The sequence below is a fragment of the Urtica dioica genome, chromosome 6 (assembly GCF_054948205.1).
Source record: "Urtica dioica subsp. dioica isolate 48M chromosome 6, U.dioica_male_clone48M_v1_H2, whole genome shotgun sequence".
In the NCBI taxonomy this organism is placed as follows: Eukaryota; Viridiplantae; Streptophyta; class Magnoliopsida; order Rosales; family Urticaceae; genus Urtica; species Urtica dioica.
In genome coordinates this window covers 43,242,886-43,262,992 of record NC_142761.1, presented here as the reverse complement: position 1 = coordinate 43,262,992, position 20,107 = coordinate 43,242,886, and the positions used below count along the sequence as shown (strand labels likewise).

The 20,107-nt window shown below is 37.2% G+C and overlaps 3 protein-coding genes and 1 pseudogene across 4 annotated transcripts in view; 2 read left to right on the top strand and 2 right to left on the bottom strand.

The window, feature by feature from the left end:
* The window catches only part of LOC149394391 (uncharacterized protein At4g37920-like), a 78,236-nt gene that overhangs the window by 9,184 nt on the left and 48,945 nt on the right, over positions 1 to 20,107 (top strand). The gene's annotated exons all lie outside the window — the stretch shown is intronic.
* Positions 23 to 4,168, bottom strand: LOC149394396 (toll/interleukin-1 receptor-like protein pseudogene; annotated as a pseudogene). The gene is made up of 3 exons (XR_016299746.1): positions 3,834 to 4,168; positions 386 to 877; positions 23 to 239 (listed from the first exon to the last, which is right to left on the bottom strand). The product of XR_016299746.1 is annotated as a toll/interleukin-1 receptor-like protein pseudogene (transcript).
* LOC149394395 (disease resistance-like protein DSC1) lies at positions 4,438 to 7,828 on the bottom strand. The gene is made up of 4 exons (XM_089617007.1): positions 7,344 to 7,828; positions 5,839 to 6,958; positions 5,434 to 5,739; positions 4,438 to 5,244 (listed from the first exon to the last, which is right to left on the bottom strand). Exons 1-4 carry the CDS (start codon positions 7,808 to 7,810, stop codon positions 4,438 to 4,440), a joined length of 2,700 nt encoding a protein of 899 aa, XP_089473133.1. The 5' UTR covers positions 7,811 to 7,828.
* LOC149394394 (uncharacterized) lies at positions 12,385 to 18,572 on the top strand. Its single transcript, XM_089617006.1, has 5 exons — positions 12,385 to 12,899; positions 13,197 to 14,277; positions 14,369 to 14,674; positions 15,164 to 16,930; positions 17,758 to 18,572. The coding sequence occupies exons 1-5, from the start codon at positions 12,424 to 12,426 to the stop codon at positions 18,379 to 18,381; spliced, it is 4,254 nt and encodes a 1,417-aa protein (XP_089473132.1). The 5' UTR covers positions 12,385 to 12,423; the 3' UTR covers positions 18,382 to 18,572.

The following is a 20,107-nucleotide window of genomic DNA, read 5'->3' as shown; positions in this document are numbered from 1 at the left end:
GTGTGTCCATACCTCGAAAACTGATGAACACGTCGTACTTTTTTACGGAGGTACTCGAAGAAATGCCAATGACACGAGTGTCCTTGTTCGTCGAGTCGATACATAAAGATGGCTCAATCTTCTGCAAAATGCTTTCAATTCCAACAAGACCATTCTTATCATCACTAGAAGTGGAAGGTATCATTTTTAACTCTCCAATGACAGACCTGACAATTTCTTTTATCAACTCGGATTCAGACCTGATAAATGTAAATAAATTGTAGTCAATAAATTTTATTTTAAGAAACTTATATGTATAATATACCAGATAATCATTTAAAAGCTGTACTTAAGGTTTATGACAACTAAAACCATTTATCAAGGATATCAAATACGAGCAATTTACCTCGCGTCTGCCGAATTCAATCCGGATAAATCCGCAGTGGTTCTCAGAGATTCCCGCCACATCTTCAACTTTTCCGAGTCGTGTCCGAATCGTGTTTCGAGTGCTGAGAATGCAACTTCGAAGCTTCTCTTTTGGTGTCTTATGTCCGTGGGCTCCACCTTGTAGAACACGGGTATAACACGCTGTTTATCTTCTTTCATGCAACGGACGATGTGGTTGAGCTCATCCAGACACCACCCAGATTGGGCATAGTTCTCTGAGAAGACGATTATTGACATCGCCGATGCCTCGATCGCTTCTAGAGGCAGAGGCGAGATTTGGTCTCCTTTATCGAGGTCGTCCTCGTCAGAGAAGGCCTTTATTCCTTTATCGCACAGAGCTTCGTGAAGACTCTTTGTAAAGCCCCAGCGCGTGTCCGTACCTCGAAAGCTGATGAAGACGTCGTATTTTTTGACAGAGGTACTCGAGGACGCCATAATTAAGTTGATCAACCTCCAAAAATATCAAATATCAAGGTTATTTATTTATTTATTTTTCTTATCAGACATGTAAAGGCGAAAAGAAAAGGCTCATGGTGTATTCCAATCTCCAAATGACCTTCTTTATATATAAAAACAAAATAAAAAAAAAGGAGAGAAGGACTGCAACTTGAGATATTTATATTTTATACATATATATATCATAAAGCCTTTTTTGGCTTTTAGTCCGAAGTCTCTTAACAACTCTAACACACCTACGTAATCAAACTACTAATTTAAGTAACATAGCATTTAACTTTATATCATTTTAGAGCTTTTTAAAAATGATTAATTTTTAAAATAAACTGTATCAACAAAACACTTAAATAACTTGTTCAATTTTTTTTTAAGGCCAACTAAATTAGAACTCAACCATAAAAACACAATAAATGTTAGGATTTGAGCCCAAGATTCAACCTAAAACCAGAAAACGAATCACAATACGCATAATAAAGACACAAATTTATCGAAGGTCAATTTTGATGCTGCAGATTTCACAATGAACCCAAATTCGAGAATCGTATTTACATCCTCTGTGCAGTCTACAAAGAATATCATTGCACATGTCATTTAAAGAGAAAAGTTAGAGCTATAAAACGTACTTGAAATTTCCAAAATACCATCGAGTAATAACATTTATAACATAATTTTTGCCATCCGTAAATCGTTGTTGTAAGATCTAAATTTAAGTCGCGGTTAATCAATTAGGTTCTCGTACTAAACAAATTTTTTTGTTAATTATTATAGTAAGATTATGTTTTACTGAAACTTTTTCGTGATCATATAAAAATAATAGTTTTTCGCGTCAATTTTTTTAAACACGGACCATCAGCCGCAACTTGAAATTAATCACATCAGTTCAAGAAATAAATACAACTTTAGAGGCTTTAGACACAAATTTTATCTCGTGTAGATGTCTTTTTTGTCCTAGTAGTGGTGGCCGAGTATGGTTAAATTCATAATGCTGACCGATTCATATAGTCAAACGTATTACCTGAATATAACTGATACACATATACACATATATAGACCTAACAGGGTCTAAATATCATACATATGAGTTGAAAGAAAATCTTATGAGCATCAGCCAACTGTGTGATAATGAATATCATGTAAAGTTCACCCCAAGAGCCCGTCAAGCCTTTGATAAGCATGATCAGTGAAATGGTACAGATCGTCTAATAACTACTATCTATTGGAAGTTGGTCAAACAACTTCTCATACAACGTCTGATGCGCAAGTCTGATGAGATGAATCTCTGGCACAAGAGAATGCGGCACCTGAATTTGAAGAATATGAAGAAAGATGTTGGTGGTGGTTTTGTAAGAGGCATTCCTTGACTGAAGGGTGATGATGCATTCCAAACCGAGCCGAGTTCTTCTATGACTGTTGTTCATGAATACGTTCAAGATAAATTTATTGGCTCATGTGATGATGAATCTGTTCACAGCTTGAACAAGGATTATTCTGGACATAGTTCTCCAAGACTACCTATTCTTCAACCCAAGCGGGGATTTCATAAAGAATTGTGTGAGCTGCAACAAGTGCTTCGCGTGTGGTATGGGAAGCTTATCACATTTTAATCGACCATGGCTATGTTCGAGGGGGAGAAAACAAGAAGAATATGGTTTTGAAACACATGAGGTCAAACTTTATTATTGCTCATATCTATTATGATGACAGTTTACAGAAGTTTATGGAACAAATTCTGAAACAGGGAGAGAGAGAGAGAGAGAGAGAGAGAGAGAGAGAGAGAGAACTCATAATGAGCATTGTGGGTGAGATAAAAGCAGATGACGTCTTCATCTCGCAGAGTGTCTGTTCATGTGAGGAGAATCATTAGGTATATGAGTAGCTCAGTTGAAGATCGAATCTGGTACATAGGAGATGTTGTCGGTCGTTCTCAAAAAACCCAAAGTATTAAATTCAGCACGACTTGCGTCGAATTCCGAATTCTGAGGTCCAATGGGCCGGGCCACTAAAAAGCCCCTCTAGGCCCAAAAGGAGCCAAGGCCCATTTGAAACAGGCTCATCCGCAAGAAAAATACATGCGCGCGACGCTCGAGGGGCTTGGTGGTTATTTTTGATAAGTTAACCGCTAAGCACGTATTCTCAGGCAGTTATTTTAAATTATGATGTGGTCACGTTTTCTTAATTTTACTGTGAGGGTCTGAGCACGTGCTCGGAGGGTCCGAGAACATGCTCAAACTGTGGAAATTATATGAGTAACGATACTTTTTGGACCATTTTAGACAGTTAGACTATTTTAAACCAGACCGTTTTATGTTATCATTTTTTATTTATATTTTTCTTAAATAGTAATTCGTCAAGTCCATTTTAGACATAAAAAATAGTAATTAGTCCGGTTCACTCTAAATTTCGGTTTGAAAATTTTAGACTGGACTGGACTGTTTAAAAGTACAAACCGGACCAGACCGGACCGATGAAATTTTAAACCATTAAAAACTAGATCACTTGTCTAAAAACCAACGGTCCGGTCCGGTTTATGGTTTCACCAGTTTTTTTGCGCCGCCATACCAATAGGTCACCCTCATTTTGAAAAGTAGTCAAAATTTCTTTTAATTAAACAAAGAATAATTACACGGGCTAAGCCACATGAAACGTTAAGAGTTTCTAAATAGCTAACGTTTCGAGATTTTTTTTGTTTAAATAACTAATTATGATGATGTGGCAATTAAACCAAAGTTTTTCTTTCGGTATTGCCCTTTTCTATTAAAAGTTTTTCCGAATTTGTTTATGGAAAATAATTAATGAAAAATTAATTTTCGTTGTACATGTTATGCTGAAAACAAGATGTATTATTTTCATAATAAATAAGATTAAATTCAAATAATTATAAGTTTATATTGAAAATAAATAACATAAGAAATATACTATACGAATTAAATAAGATAAGAACAAGAAATTACCTAGCCTCAGTTGGTTCAACCTCATCATTAGTTACAGCATCTAACCCAAGTTTGTTTGACCTATGAAATTCCTCCACATCTTGGCGATAAAGCAAGCGGACCCAACAATTTCTCACTTGGCTTTTTGTGTCGATCAACCCACTTTTCGATTCTCTGTTGAAGACATCAAACGACACTTGCACTGCACCAGACACGTCGCTGCAGTCCGCGTCAAGGTATTGCATCAGAACGTGATCACAGCCACTGATCGGGTTCATCTCAAAAGGTAATTGGTACGACTTCGCGACAATTTCTCCGAGCTCGGTTGTGAAACGCAATTTCCGCACGAGACTAAGTCGTGGGTAGCTAGAGCTTTTGTCGAATGAAATGAGAGCACACATCACAAAACCTTTGAAACTGGAGTTATACCACCCCTCAGGTAGCGACACGGTCACTGAAGATCCCTCGCTTTCATGGAAAAACCAATTTGGGATTTTTCCCCCCGGTGAACAAATGCCAACCCCGGGAACAGGGCTCATCTAATGTACAAGAAAAAGGCATTATTAGCATCTCTAGTGGATTGTTCAAACAAAATTAGCACATAAATCATACTCCAACGGAGTGCCTAAAACCAAAGAAAAGAAAATACCTTTAATCGTTTTGATTCTGATGATACTGGAACAAATTTCCTAGCAAAAACTCTGATACGAAATTCAGTCACTATGTTTGCCTGATCAAGCATCGAGCAATCAGAAAAGTCAAACTCCTGTTCGACATGGCTGACTTGAGGACCTTCTGCGAATGCAGTCGATGGATTCGAAAGTCTCTCCAGTAACTTACAACCTCTTGCATCGAGACGCTTTATTGAGAACGGAAGCTTAGGAAGGCATTTGATCTTTGGGCAACAATTTATGTTCACTGATACGAGAGACTGCATATTGAAGATTGTGTCTGGAAGTTTCTCGAGACTTTGGCAATTCTGTAGGCTCAGGGTTTTAAGGCCAGTCAGATTCTCAATAGATGGGTGCAATTCTTTTATCCCCGTCACATCCAACAAGAGTTCTTCTAAACACTCCATAGGCTCCAAAATTTCAGGGAAGTGTTCCAATTTTGAGCTCTCTCTCATAGAAAGAATTTTAAGAGACTTGAGCTTGCAGATGGTAGTTGGAAGGGTTTTAAGCCAATAGCAACTATCTAAACACAATATCGTGACGCAAGTGAGACACTCAATTGATGCGGGAACTTCCTCTATTTTTGTCCCAGACATGCGTAAAGACTTTATGTTGCACGAATTCGGAAGCAATGGAAATTTGTCGATGCTCGAGCAGGAGCTTAGATTCAAGTCCTCGAGAATTGAAGCGCGGGAGAGATCCAAAAGTTGATTCAGGCTCTTACAAGCATTGAGATCCAAGGCTTTCAAGTTTTGCAAATCCTATAAAAAAAGATGTGATTTACTCATTTTTTTTTATTTTACTTTAATTTGTTAATAAAAAGAGGAATTTTACTAATAACAAGGAAAAATAGCCTGCGAATCATGGTTTTAATTTTTGCTTTAATGACATTACTTGATTTGTCAGGTCAGGTGGTATCAGTGACCGGCAATAATACTTAAAAATAATACCTTGTGTTTGGTATCCCAAATTTGTTGAAGCTTACTACCACATATTGTTAGCTCGCAGAGCTCCTTTGGATTAAAACTTTGAGGCAAAGATTTTAAGGGGCAATAATTCCACCGGATGTATCTCAGAGTAGCGGGAAGAATATCAAGATCTTTGGTGAACAGAAGTTTGCTTTCATCCATAGGATTGATATCGAGAAACCATAGATTACACATTTCTTTAAACACCATAGGGCTTATGGTTAGTGGATCTGTTATCTCAAATGGTGACATACACTTCAAGCGAACACTTTCAATTTCTTTTGTTCCCTGATAATAACCCATTGCAAAAAGAAATTCATGAGACTAAAAGTTAATGATGCTAGAATAAATATGTAAATGATCATCTTGATCATAAGCATGACTTACTCGATTGTCTTTCAAGACATGGCATATATCTGATGTAGACCACAATCTCCTGCGCTCTCCCGGATCGATTGATTGTTGAGAAACAATTTCTTGGCCCATTTCTTGGATCAAATCATGCATCAAGATCTCATCCCTGTCATTAATAGTTATGAGAGCCCTGTCTATGAGAACACTGATTTCCCTAACCACTCTTACTCCGGGATATTTGTAGCTGAGTATTCTCTGCGTATAGTTCATATATTCGGCTTTAAAGAAGCAGGCGATATCAAGAAACATGTCCCTGTGGTTCAGACTCAGTCCCTCATAGCTCACTCTCAATATGAGTTTGAGTACATCTTGGTTTGGAATTGAGTCTAGTAACTCCATTTCGCTTTCCCACTCTTTAATGCTCCTTGAAGACAAGTACCGACCCAAAACCATGAGAGCCAATGGATTGCCTTTGGCATACTTCTTGACCATTGTCTTTGCCAGCCCTGAGTATTTCTCGGCCGGAGATCCTTCTTTTCCAAAAGCTTTTAAGAGAAAGAGCCGAACAGCATCGTCGAAACTCAGTTCCTCGACTTCACATATATCATCAGCTTTAATATTCTTGAGAACTTGGGAATCTCTGCTTGTCACAACAATTCTGCTACCTGGACCGAACCATGAACGATCTCTAGCCAGAAAGTCCAATTGATTCACATGATCGACATTGTCAAGGACTAAAAGCACGTTCACGCCACTGAGTCTTTGTTTATCGAAATCGGTAACACGACCCAAGTCCTTCTCATTCAAGAGTTGAGAAAAAACTCTCGTCTGCAAGTCGGAGGGTCGGTGCTGCTTCACTTCCTCGCTGACGTTTTCGAGGAAAGAGGAACCAGAGAATCGAGAAGAGAGCTTCTCAAACAAGGCATGGGCAAGAGTGGTCTTTCCAATCCCACCCATTCCCCAAATGCCAACGACACGACTCTTGTCCTCGTTCGTCGAGTCGATACATAATGCTGACTCAATCTTCAGCATATTGTTTTCAGTTCCAATCAGATCCTTCATAGAATCATTAGAAGGTATACGGTCTTGTAGTTTCGCCATGACAAATCTCACAATATTTTTTACTAAGTCGAGCGCGGACTCGGACTCGGACCTGATAAATGTAAATTAAACATAATGTATTTATAAATAAGTTCAAAACCTAAATCACGGCAGTTATAAATAAGTTCAAAACTAAGGTTTGATGTTTACTGACCAAGGACGGACCTACGTGGTCTCAACGGGGTCAATCGTCACCTAATTTTATTTTATTTTAGTCCTTTAATTTATTTATTTAAGTAATCTTATAATTTTCTTTATGTAATAAAATAATATAAGCATTATTTCACAAACTATGTGAAAGATTGTAAGTTTCTTCTTTATCTAAATCTGATGCAGTCTCTAGATATCGTAAGGTTCAATCTCAAGGTTTTTAGGAAACAATTATATGTAAACAAAGATTCTCGCAATTAAAGGGTAAAAAATTAAAAACAATTTACCTCTTGTCAGCTGAACGCCAATCGGATAAATTCGCAGTGAATTCCAGAGATTCTCGCCACTTCGCCACTTTTGCCGGGAAGCGTATTTCATGTTGTAGAAATGCATCTTCAAAGCTTCCCTTTTGGTGCCGTATGTTTGTGGGTTCCACTTTGTAGAACACCGGCAAAACAAGCAGCTTATCTTCTTTCATGCAATGGACGATATGGTTGAGCTCATCCAGACACCACGAAGACTGGGCATAGTTCTTTGAGAACACAATCACCGCGATCGCCGATGCCTCGATCGCTTCCAAAAGCACAGGCGAGATTTGGTCTCCTTTCTCGAGGTCATCCTCATCTACGAAGGTCTTTATTCCTTTGTCACACAAAGCATCGTAAAGAAAGCTGGTAAAGCCCCATCGTGTGTCCGGGCCTCGAAAACTGATGAACACGTCGTACTTTTTTACCGAGGTACTCGAAGAAGCCATACGGGAACGACGACTAATATCTACCGTTCTTTTTTTTTTTTAATCTGAAATGGCTAAATAATCATCAAAATAGAGAGAAAAAAAGAATAGATTAGACTGACTTCGTCGACCTTTAATACAAGAAGTCTATTTATTTTATTATTATTTTTTTTTTAATGTGGAAAGGAGAAATAAATAGCTGTCTCACCAGCGGGTGTCCCATAAACCCACATATGGGACACCGCTGGTGAGACAGCCATTTATTTCTCATTTCCACATAAAAAAAAATAAGAAAAAAAAAATTAGACTTCTTGATTTTCTGATTTTTTTTTTTTAATTTTTGGTATTGAAGGTCAAGAAGACTATAGAGGGTTGAGGCCTCTGAGATACAGAGGCGCTGATGTTTTTGTGTTGACTTTCTCTTTGATTAGCAGAGCAAGTTATGAGAATATTCTCAAATAAAACTAGCCACACCGACGAAGTCAGTCTAATCTTTTTTTTTTTTCTCTATCTATTTTATTGATCGTTTAGCCATTTCAGATTAAAAAAAAAACCGGTAGATATTAGTCGTTGTTCCCGTATGGCTTCTTCGAGTAGCTCTGTAAAAAAGTATTGTCAACTTGGGCTTATGGGACACCGCTGGTGAGACAGCCATTTACTTCTCATTTCCACATAAAAAAATAAGAAAAAAAAAATTAGACTACTTGATTTTCTGATTTTTTTTTTATTTTTATTTTTTATTTTTTGTATTGAAGGTCAAGTTGAGGCCTCTGAGATACAGAGGCGCTGATGTTTTTGTGTTGACATTCTCTTTGATTAGCAGAGCAAGTTATGAGAATATTCTCAAATAAAACTAGCCACACCGACGAAGTCAGTCTAATATTTTTTTTTCTCTATCTATTTTGATGATCGTTTAGCAATTTCAGATTAAAAAAAAACACGGTAGATATTAGTCGTTGTTCCCGTATTGCTTCTTCGAGTAGCTCTGTAAAAAAGTATTGTTAACTTGGGCTTATGGGACACCGCTGGTGAGACAGCCATTTATTTCTCATTTCCACATAAAAAATAAGAAAAAAAAAATTAGACTTCTTGATTTTCTGATTTTTTTTTAATTTTTTTTTATTTTTTGTATTGAAAGTCAAGTTGAGGCCTCTGAGATACAGAGGCGCTGATGTTTTTGTGTTGACTTTCTCTTTGATTAGCAGAGCAAGTTATGAAAATATTCTCAAATAAAACTAGCCACGTACACCGACGAAGTCAGTCTAATCTTTTTTTTTTTCTCTATCTATTTTGATGATCGTTAATTAGCCATTTCAGATTTAAAAAAAAAAACGGTAGATATTAGTCGTTGTTCCCTTATGGCTTCTTCGAGTAGCTCTGTCAAAAAGTATTGTCAACTTGGGCTTATGGGACACCGCTGGTGAGACAGCCATTTATTTCTCATTTCCAAATAAAAAATAAGAAAAAAAAAATTAGACTTCTTGATTTTCTGATTTTTTTTTAAATTTTTTTTAATTTTTTGTATTGAAGGTCAAGTTGAGGCCTCTGAGATACAGAGACGCTGATGTTTTTGTGTTGACTTTCTCTTTGATTAGCAGAGCAAGTTATGAGAATATTCTCAAATAAAAATAGCCACACCGACGAAGTCAGTCTAATCTTTTTTTTTTTTCTCTATCTATTTTGATGATCGTTTAGCCTTTTCAGATTAAAAAAAAAACGGTAGATATTAGTCGTTGTTCCCGTATGACTTCTTCGAGTAGCTCTGTAAAAAAGTATTGTCAACTTGGGCTTATGGGACACCGCTGGTGAGACAGCCATTTATTTCTCATTTCCACATAAAAAAATAAGAAAAAAAAAAATTAGACTTCTTGATTTTCTGATTTTTTTTTAATTTTTTTTTATTTTTTGTGTTGAAGGTTAAGTTGAGGCCTCTGAGATACAGAGGCGCTGATGTTTTTGTGTTGACTTTCTCTTTGATTAGCAGAGCAAGTTAGAGCATCTTTAATGGTTTAGCTTAGGCTATTGCTTAGCTAAATAGTATTTTTGCCACATAGATTTTCTAGAGCTAAATAGTTAAGCAACTAGCTTAAATTAGCCAATTTGCTTAGATTTGCTTAGCTAAATCAATAGCCAATATGCAAAACAATGGTTAAGCAACTAGCTAAACATTTTTGATATTTGCAAGCAAATCCCTACAATTCTTAAGCAAGAAACCATTAAAGATGCTCAAATAAAAATAGCCACACCGACGAAGTCAGTCTAATCTTTTTTTTTTTTCTCTATCTATTTTGATGATCGTTTAGCCTTTTCAGATTAAAAAAAAAAGGGAAGATATTAGTCGTTGTTCCCGTATGGCTTCTTCGAGTAGCTCTGTAAAAAAGTATTGTCAACTTGGGCTTATGGGACACCGCTGGTGAGACAGCCATTTACTTCTCATTTCCACATACAAAAATTAGAAAAAAACAATTAGACTTCTTGATTTTCTGATTTTTTTTTTATATTTTTTTATTTTTTGTATTGAAGGTCAAGTTGAGTCCTCTGAGATACAGAGACGCTGATGTTTTTGTGTTGACATTCTCTTTGATTAGCAGAGCAAGTTATGAGAATATTCTCAAATAAAACTAGCCACACCGACGAAGTCAGTCTAATATTTTTTTTTTCTCTATCTATTTTGATGTTCGTTTAGCCATTTCAGATTAAAAAAAAACACGGTAGATATTAGTCGTTGTTCCCGTATTGCTTCTTCGAGTAGCTCTGTAAAAAAGTATTGTTAACTTGGGCTTATGGGACACCGCTGGTGAGACAGCCATTTATTTCTCATTTCCACATAAAAATAAGAAAAAAAAAATTAGACTTCTTGATTTTCTGATTTTTTTTTAATTTTTTTTTATTTTTTGTATTGAAAGTGAAGTTGAGGACTCTGAGATACAGAGGCGCTGATGTTTTTGTGTTGACTTTCTCTTTGATTAGCAGAGCAAGTTATGAAAATATTCTCAAATAAAACTAGCCACGTACACCGACGAAGTCAGTCTAATCTTTTTTTTTTCTCTATCTATTTTGATGATCGTTAATTAGCCATTTCAGATTTTAAAAAAAAAACGGTAGATATTAGTCGTTGTTCCCTTATGGCTTCTTCGAGTAGCTCTGTCAAAAAGTATTGTCAACTTGGGCTTATGGGACACCGCTGGTGAGACAGCCATTTATTTCTCATTTCCACATAAAAAAAATAAGAAAAAAAAAATTAGACTACTTGATTTTCTGATTTTTTTTTATTTTTTGTATTGAAGGTCAAGTTGAGGCCTCTGAGATACAGAGGCGCTGATGTTTTTGTGTTGACATTTTCTTTGATTAGCAGAGCAAGTTATGAGAATATTCTCAAATAAAACTAGCCACACCGACGAAGTCAGTCTAATATTTTTTTTTTCTCTATCTATTTTGATGATCGTTTAGCCATTTCAGATTAAAAAAAAATGGTAGATATTAGTCGTTGTTCCTGTATGGCTTCTTCGAGTAGCTCTGTCAAAAAGTATTGTCAACTTGGGCTTATGGGACACCGCTGGTGAGACAGCCATTTATTTCTCATTTCCACATAAAAAATAAGAAAAATAAAATTAGACGTCTTGATTTTCTGATTTTTTTTTTATTTTTTGTATTGAAGGTCAAGTTGAGGCCTCTGAGATACAGAGACGCTGATGTTTTTGTGTTGACTTTCTCTTTGATTAGCAGAGCAAGTTCTGAGAATATTCTCAAATAAAACTAGCCACACCGACGAAGTCAGTCTAATCTTTTTTTTTTCTCTATCTATTTTGATGATCGTTTAGCCTTTTCAGATTAAAAAAAAAAGGTAGATATTAGTCGTTGTTCCCGTATGGCTTCTTCGAGTAGCTCTGTAAAAAAGTATTGTCAACTTGGGCTTATGGGACACCGCTGGTGAGACAGCCATTTATTTCTCATTTCCACATAAAAAAATAAGAAAAAAAAAATTAGACTTCTTGATTTTCTGATTTTTTTTTTTATTTTTTGTATTGTAGGTTAAGTTGAGGCCTCTGAGATACAGAGGCGCTGATGTTTTTGTGTTGACTTTCTCTTTGATTAGCAGAGCAAGTTATGAGAATATTCTCAAATAAAACTAGCCACGTACACCGACGAAGTCAGTCTAATCTTTTTTTTTTCTCTATCTATTTTGATGATCGTTAATTAGCCATTTCAGATTTAAAAAAAAAAGGTAGATATTAGTCGTTGTTCCCTTATGGCTTCTTCGAGTAGCTCTGTAAAAAAGTATTGTCAACTTGGGCTTATGTGACACCGCTGGTGAGACAGCCATTTATTTCTCATTTCCACATAAAAAATAAGAAAAATATAATTAGACTTCTTGATTTTCTGATTTTTTTTTTATTTTTTTTTTATTTTTTGTATTGAAGGTCAAGTTGAGGCCTCTGAGATACAGAGGCGCTGATGTTTTTGTGTTGACTTTCTCTTTGATTAGCAGAGCAAGTTATGAGAATATTCTCAAATAAAACTAGCCACACCGACGAAGTCAGTCTAATCTTTTTTTTTTCTCTATCTATTTTGATTATCGTTTAGCCATTTCAGATTATAAAAAAAAAACGGTAGATATTAGTCGTCGTTCCCGTATGGCTTCTTCGAGTAGCTCTGTAAAAAAGTACGACGTCTTCATCAGTTTTCGTGGGGAGGACACACGATGGGACTTTACCAGCTTTCTTTACGATGCTTTGTGTGAAAAAGGAATAAAAGCGTTCATAGACGAGGAGGACCTCAAGAAAGGAGACGAGATCTCGCCTGTGCTTTTGGAAGCGATCGAGGCATCAGCGATCGCGGTGATTGTGTTCTCAGAGAACTATGCCCAGTCTTCGTGGTGTCTGGACGAGCTCAACCATGTCGTCCATTGCATGAAAGACAAAAAACAGCGTGTTTTTCCGGTGTTCTACAAAGTGGAGCCCACCAACATACGGCACCAAAAGGGAAGCTTTGGAGATGCATTTGTACAACATGAAATACGCTTCAAAAATGACTCGGCAAAGGTGGCCAAGTGGCGAGAATCTCTGGAATCCACTGCGAATTTATCCGGTTTTGGTTCGGCTGACAAGAGGTGAATTGTTAGTAATTTTTTTTACCTTGACGACCTATAGTTGCAATTTAATTTAATTTATTTTCTTTTAATTTTTTTATTTTTTTTGTTGAAAAGTACTTGAAATAATCTTGAACTCTAGATATTAAACGATTTTTTTTCTCTATCATCTATGATTATTAAAGGAAATATATATATATATATATATATATATATATATATATATATATGGAGCCAGTTCCTTCAAACTAATAGTTGCTTCTTTTTAATTGGGTAATTTAATTAACTGTCGTTATGTGTTACTTACGCATATGTCAGGTCCGGATCCCACTTGGTAAAAAATATTGTTGAAACCGTCACAGACAAACTAAAAGAGCTTATACCTTCTGTTGATTGCACAAAAGATCTATTTGGAGCTGAAAAAAATATGCAAAAGCTCGAGTCTTTGTTATGCATCGGCTCGGAAAAAGAGGACAATCGAGTCATCGGCGTTTGGGGAATGGGAGGCATAGGAAAGACGAGAGTCGTCCGTGTCTTGTGTAACAGACTCTCTTCTCAATTTTCTCGTTCCTTTTTCCTTGAAAACGTCAGGGAAGAAGTGAAGAAGCACCAACCCTCGGATTTACAAAATAGAGTTTTCTCCAAACTGTTGAATCAAAAGGACTTAAGCAGTGTCACCGCTTCAGAAAAGGAAAGACTCAGAGCCGCCGACGTGCTGTTAGTCCTTGATAATGTCGATGATGCAAACCAATTGGAAACACTGGCCATAGATCGTGACTCGTTAAGTCCGCGTAGTAGAATTGTCGTGACGAGCAGAGATAAGCAGGTGCTGAAGAATATTGGAGCCAAGAAAATACACGAAATTGAGGAACTGAGTTTCAGCGACTCTCATCTGCTCTTTCGCTCGAAGGCGTTTCGCAAAGAGGAATCTCCAGCCGAGGGATACTCGGAGTTGGCGAAGACAATCGTCGAGAAATATGCCAAAGGCAATCCGTTGGCTCTCACGGTTGTGGGCGAATGCTTGCTTAAAAAGAGCATCGAAGAGTGGAAAAGTCAAATGGAGTCAACACTGCGCAAAGTCCAGGACGTATTGCAAGTGAGCTACGATGGACTGAGTAAGGTACAAATGGACATATTTCTTGATATCGCGTGCTTTTTCAAAGACGGAGATGAGAATTCTGTGCAGACTATACTTGGGTATAAACATGACGGAGTGGTTATTGGAATCAGTGTTCTCATTGATAAGGCTCTCATAACTATAAGCGACAGTGAGATCCGGATGCATGATTTGATCCAAAAAATGGGCAAAGGAATTGTTATTCAACAATCAAATGATCCGGGAGAGCGCAGTAGATTGTGGTCCACTACAGATATTTGCAATGTCTTGGAACAGAATCGGGTAAGTCATGCTCAAGATCTTTCGTGCATCAAAATTTTTAGTGTTGAGAATTATTAATTGATAATTTTGTTTTTTGTATGGACTATGTCAGGGAACAAAAGAAATTCAAGGAGTTCTCTTGAAGTGTATGTCAAGATCTGAAATAAGAGACTCATTGGCCATACGCTCTCTGGTCTTTAAAAAAATGCGTAATCTATGGTTTCTCTCTATTGATCCTTTGGGTGAAAGGAAACTTGTGTTCCGTAAAGATCTTGATTTTCTTCCGCCTACTCTGAGATATTTCCGGTGGAATCATTGCCCCTTGAAATCCTTGCCACAGAGTTTTAATCCGAAGAATCTTTGCGAGCTAGCCATCCATGGTGAAAAACTTGAACAAATTTGGAACAACAAATACAAGGTATTATTTCTAGGTCTTTTATCACCACCAGTGGCCCTGAGCATTTCAAGTAATTGCACTTTCACTCTTAAATTATTTCAGCTCACTGAACTCTTAATTCTATGCATTCATATCATAGCCCACAAAAACTTCCGATCATATCTTCAACCAAAGTGTAGAAATTATGCATTCAATTACGAAATAAATTCCGAACACTTATGCTTTAAAGTGGTCGATTGTTTTGGAACGCTCAATTTTTCAAAAAAAAAGTTATGACTTATGAATGACGGTTAATAAAAAGGAGCAAAAAATGTCTAAGAGCCTAAGTTCAACCATCTCACAAATTTAGTGGCCATTGTTTGTGAAAAATTTCATTGTATATGTACGTTAATAGGTCAAATTAAGTTTTTATTTCAAAATTATGTGCATTTTTACAAATTACCCTTAAAAACTAGTAAAATTCTCTCATTGCGCCTGACTAATCACATAAGCATTTTACTTTTCATATAGGATCTGCAAGAGTTGAAAGTCTTGAATCTCAGTGGTTGCTGCAACCTGAATCAACTCCCAGATCTCTCTCATGCCTCAAATCTCATGAGCTTGAATCTCACTGGTTGTTGCAACCTAAATCTCGAGGACTTAGATCTCACTGATTGTAGGAGTTTGACTCAAATCTCGGATCTCTCTCACAACTCAAATCTCAAGGCCTTAAATCTCAGTGGTTGCTGCAACCTGAATCAACTCCCAGATCTCTCTCGCAACTCAAATCTAAACTCCTTGAATCTCCAAGGCTGTCGCAATCTGAATATACTCCCAGATATTTCTCACAACCTAAATCTCGAGGAATTGAATCTCACTGGTTGTTGCAACCTGAACCAACTCCCCGATCTCTCTCGCAACTCAAATCTCAAGTCCTTGAATCTCAGTGGTTGCTGCAACCTGAATCAACTCCCAGATCTCTCTCGCAACTCAAATCTAAACTCCTTGAATCTCCAAGGCTGTCGCAATCTGAATATACTCCCAGATATTTCTCACAACCTAAATCTCGAGGAATTGAATCTCACTGGTTGTTGCAACCTGAACCAACTCCCCGATCTCTCTCGCAACTCAAATCTCAAGTCCTTGAATCTCAGTGGTTGCTGCAACCTGAATCAACTCCCAGATCTCTCTCGCAACTCAAATCTAAACTCCTTGAATCTCCAAGGCTGTCGCAATCTGAATATACTCCCAGATATTTCTCACAACCTAAATCTCGAGGAATTGAATCTCACTGGTTGTTGCAACCTGAACCAACTCCCCGATCTCTCTCACAACTCAAATCTCAAGTCCTTGAATCTCAGTGGTTGCTGCGACCTGAATCAACTCCCAGATCTCTCTCGCAACTCAAATCTCACACATTTAAATCTCGCTGGTATGCAGAGCTTGGTTCAACTCCCAGATCTCTCTTGCTTCTCAAATCTCGAGTCCTTGATTCTCCAGAGTTGCAAGAACCTGAATCAACTCATCGATCTCTCTCGTGCCTCAAATCTCAAGCACTTGGATCTCAGCTCCTGCTCGAGCATCGACAAATTTCCATTGCTTCCCAATCCAAGCAATATAATGTATCTAGACATTTCTAGGACAAAGATAGAAGAGTTTCCAGTATCCATTGAGTATCTCACTCGCGTTACAAGGCTGCAATTAGATTGTTGCTACGGCATAAAAACCCTTCCCAGTACAATATGCAAGCTCAAGTCTCTTAAAATTCTTTCTATTAAAGAGAACTCAAAGTTGGAACACTTCCCTGAAATTTTGGAGCCTATGGAGTGTTTAGAAGAACTCTTGCTGGATGGGATGGGGATAAAAGAATTGCACCCATCTATTGAGAATCTGACCGGTCTTCATACTCTTAGCCTACAGCATTGTCAAAGTCTCGAGAAACTTCCAGACACGATCTTCAGTATGCAGTCTCTCGATTTGGTGAATATAAATGGATGTCCGAACCTCAAATTCTCTTTGAAGCTTCCATTATCAAGAAAGTGTCTCGATGCAAGTGGTTGTATGTCACTGGAGAGGCTTTTGGATCTAAATGTTCAGTGCGAAGAACTTAAAATAACTTGTGTTGAACAACATTTACAAAAGTATTTCGATGCAAAAAGTTGTGCGTCATTGGAGAGGGCTTGGAAGCCATGGATCACATTCGCAGAACAACTTCAACTCGATCGCATCAACGTAGATGCTGAATTTCAGAGCAGAGTTTTGGCTGGGAACAATATACTGGTATCATCAGAACCAAAGGTACTTACTTCTCTTTTTTTTAGACATGGATAAATTAATTTTACAAAGCGAATACCCCAAGGAAGAACTAATGCTATTTTTTTATACTGAAACATACAATGAAATTTTGACAGTACGATCTTTTTTGTTCCATGACCATCTCCAATAGAGTGCCAAAAATTGTGCTAAATGTACTATGTATTGTGCCCACTCTTAGAATAAAAATTAGAATGCACCAAAGAATAAAAACTATAATATACGATCTTATTTATTTATAAAGCTTTTTATTGGCGTAAATGGTCTCTAATTTTATGATTGCCACATTTTAATCTTTAATTTTTTTTTTTTAAATTAGAAAATTCAACTACCTTATCAACTTAAAATGCGGTGAATGACACGAAGTTAATTATATTAAAAAAACTATTTATCTTTGTTTAGATATTAAATTTCGTTATAAAAATTTGCTTATTCGAAACAGACCAAAAGGCTACAAAAGGTAGGGACTAAAATTATCCTTAAAAAAAATACTGAAGACAAAAATGACATGGTCATAGAATGTCAGAGATTATTTGTGCCATTTATCATTTATAGAAATATTGTCCATTCGAGATGGTGTAATTTTAAATTCTATTTTTGTGCTATTATTCCTTTAAAAAGTGGGACCCATCTTTAATACAGCGAGTGATGATAATATTGTCCATGCTAAATTTAGTGTAAATAGTATATCTGAATTTTTAATTTGGTGTTATGCATAGAAGATGACACTATTGGAATGTGGTTTTCAACAATGTTGATCAAAACAACCTTTTTTTAACTCCGTTAGATGCTCTAACATTGATTTATCTCAGTTGCCCCCACATGTTCGGGAAGTTGACATTTGGTTTCCGGGGGACGAAATGTCGAAGTGGTTTTGCAATCAAAGTGATGGATCTTCGGTGACCGTGAATCCAGGGTGCTATGACCCCAATTTCATAGGCTTTGCAGCGTGTGCCATTATATGCCACACAGATTCCATTGACGACGGAGCTAGCCTCGTGTGGGAATCGCGTTTCTCCACCAAACAGGGAGAAATCATCACGAATTCGCACCGGCCTTTGCCCAAGCGGATGGGAAAACATGATCATGTTGTGATGCAATCCTTTCACATGGACTGCAGCGATATTTTTTCTGGTGCAACGCAGGTGTCGTTCAGAGTCGCGGGAGTTAAAAACCGTCTTGGTGTCAAGACAGATACCCAAATGCAAGTCAGAAAATGTGGGGTCCGCTTGCTTTACCGCCAAGATGTGGAAGATTTTCAAAGAGAATGTATAAATGATGAGAAGATTTCCCATTTGGCCGTTGCTCAAGGCTGGTCAAATGGAGAAACTCAACAACAGAACAGAAAACAAAAGATAGAAGCAAGAGCTGAGGAGATCGTCTCGGACCGGGTGGAATGTCTTGTGTCTAATCTACGGCTTTGCAACCAAAAGTGAGAACCATGTTGGGGTAAATGAAGTCACCCAATCTCAAATGTGGGACTATTTTTGGGTTCATATACTATGTTCAATATATTTTATTTCGTCAACTATAAGCCATGGTATGGGCTATAATTTGGCCAACCCCGAATCAATTGCCTTCTCACTTCCCCACGTTCTCTGACTTGAGCACTCTCAGACACGAAAACAAACAACAAAAAGAAACAAAAACTACTTGAAACCTCTTTTCTCTACCACTCGCACGGTCAGAAATATGAACAAAGAGGAAGGAAAAAAAATGAACTTTGCCCAGCTCGGTGATGGCGAACATAGTCGGCTCCTTGAAGACGAAGACCATGACCGAGCTCTCAGCCATCTGAACGTCACAGCCACAAAGACCACTCGGCCACACGAAAACATCTCGGCCCCGATCTCAAATGGTGGGACTTTACATGTTGGGTTCACCGTTCATATACTATATGTTCAATATATATTTCATCAACCACAATTCATATAACACGAAGATACATACATAAATATGATAAATTACATTATTGATGCTCCCTCAACTATGACGTTGATAACGTTTCACCCCCTGAATTCTAAAATCGTGCGTGACAGACCATGAAATCCTACATTACAACAAATTTACCCCTTTTTGTTAAATTTTATTGACGGACGTCCAGTTATTTGTCATATTTTGGTCATGTGACCACTTATTTTTGTGACAGTACCAAAATACCCTTATAAAGTAAAATAAGAATAAAATTTTATTTATCTTCCTCTCTCTCCCATTTTTCTTCTTCTTGACCCTAAAAACCCTTACGATTATTTTTACTAAGGCAAGCCAGCAAGATCGATTCACAATTTGTGGTTCGATCAAAGGTGCGAAGGTCGCGACTCACGAGCATGGTAATTTGTAGATCGTTCAGCAAATTGTCGCAGCCACAGAGATTAATCCATCCGTTCTTCAGGCTAGCGAAGATCAGCCTAGGACTAGGTTGATGGAGATCGACCATTTCACCGCGCTTCGCCTCTCGAGGCCCTCGACTGTTTTTTTTAAACAGAACATGATGAGAGAGAGAGAGAGAGAGAGACGACAGTGACGAGGTTGGGAGTTTGTTGAAGTGTTGGGGGATCTTGGACTGTATTTTGTTGGTATAAAGAATGAGATTTCATGGCCCCGTTTGGCTAATTTGTTGGCGAAGAGGTAAGTGTAATATGGCCAAAACTGTTGTGACTCCATAAATGTGTTTTCAAGGAAAGAAAAAAAATTGTTTAAGATTTCAATGTCTTTACGGGAATTAGAAACCAAAGATTAGAGAAGGCTTAAGGATGTTATGATAATTTTGTTGCACTTGGTTCGATGGGTTTGTTTGACAGGTTTATTTTGTGGGTGTATTAGCAATGGTTTTAAGATATGGATTAATTTGAGAGGAAGAAAGCAGAGAGAGATATAACTGATTCCAAGCAACAATGTAAGGCAGTCCGATTCCAAGCACCAGACTCAGCCCGGAAAACATCACTGGTATGGAATCACTAGTTCCGTCAGAAAAGCCACAGATCAAGCACGAGCTGGGTTTATGTTTTTTTTTTTTTTTGAGTTGACATGAAGTTATTGTTAACATTGGTGTGATTATTCCAATTTGAAATAACGACTTCAAAATGATTTTACACTTTTATGCCTAAATATTATCCCACATAAGCATTGAACGTTTAAAATCTGTTAAATACTTAACAGAAT

Bases quoted from the DNA above. Each gene is read 5' to 3' on its own strand.
- LOC149394395 (XM_089617007.1), bottom strand. From the start codon at position 7,810: ATGGCTTCTTCGAGTACCTCGGTAAAAAAGTACGACGTGTTCATCAGT. The intron at 5,740-5,838 runs GTAAGTCATGCT...GGTTATTATCAG, and splicing joins ATGTCTTGAAAGACAATCGA to GGAACAAAAGAAATTGAAAG. The intron at 5,245-5,433 runs GTATTATTTTTA...CTTTTTTTATAG, and splicing joins TTTGGGATACCAAACACAAG to GATTTGCAAAACTTGAAAGC.
- LOC149394394 (XM_089617006.1), top strand. From the start codon at position 12,424: ATGGCTTCTTCGAGTAGCTCTGTAAAAAAGTACGACGTCTTCATCAGT. The intron at 12,900-13,196 runs GTGAATTGTTAG...CGCATATGTCAG, and splicing joins TTTGGTTCGGCTGACAAGAG to GTCCGGATCCCACTTGGTAA. The intron at 14,675-15,163 runs GTATTATTTCTA...CTTTTCATATAG, and splicing joins TTTGGAACAACAAATACAAG to GATCTGCAAGAGTTGAAAGT.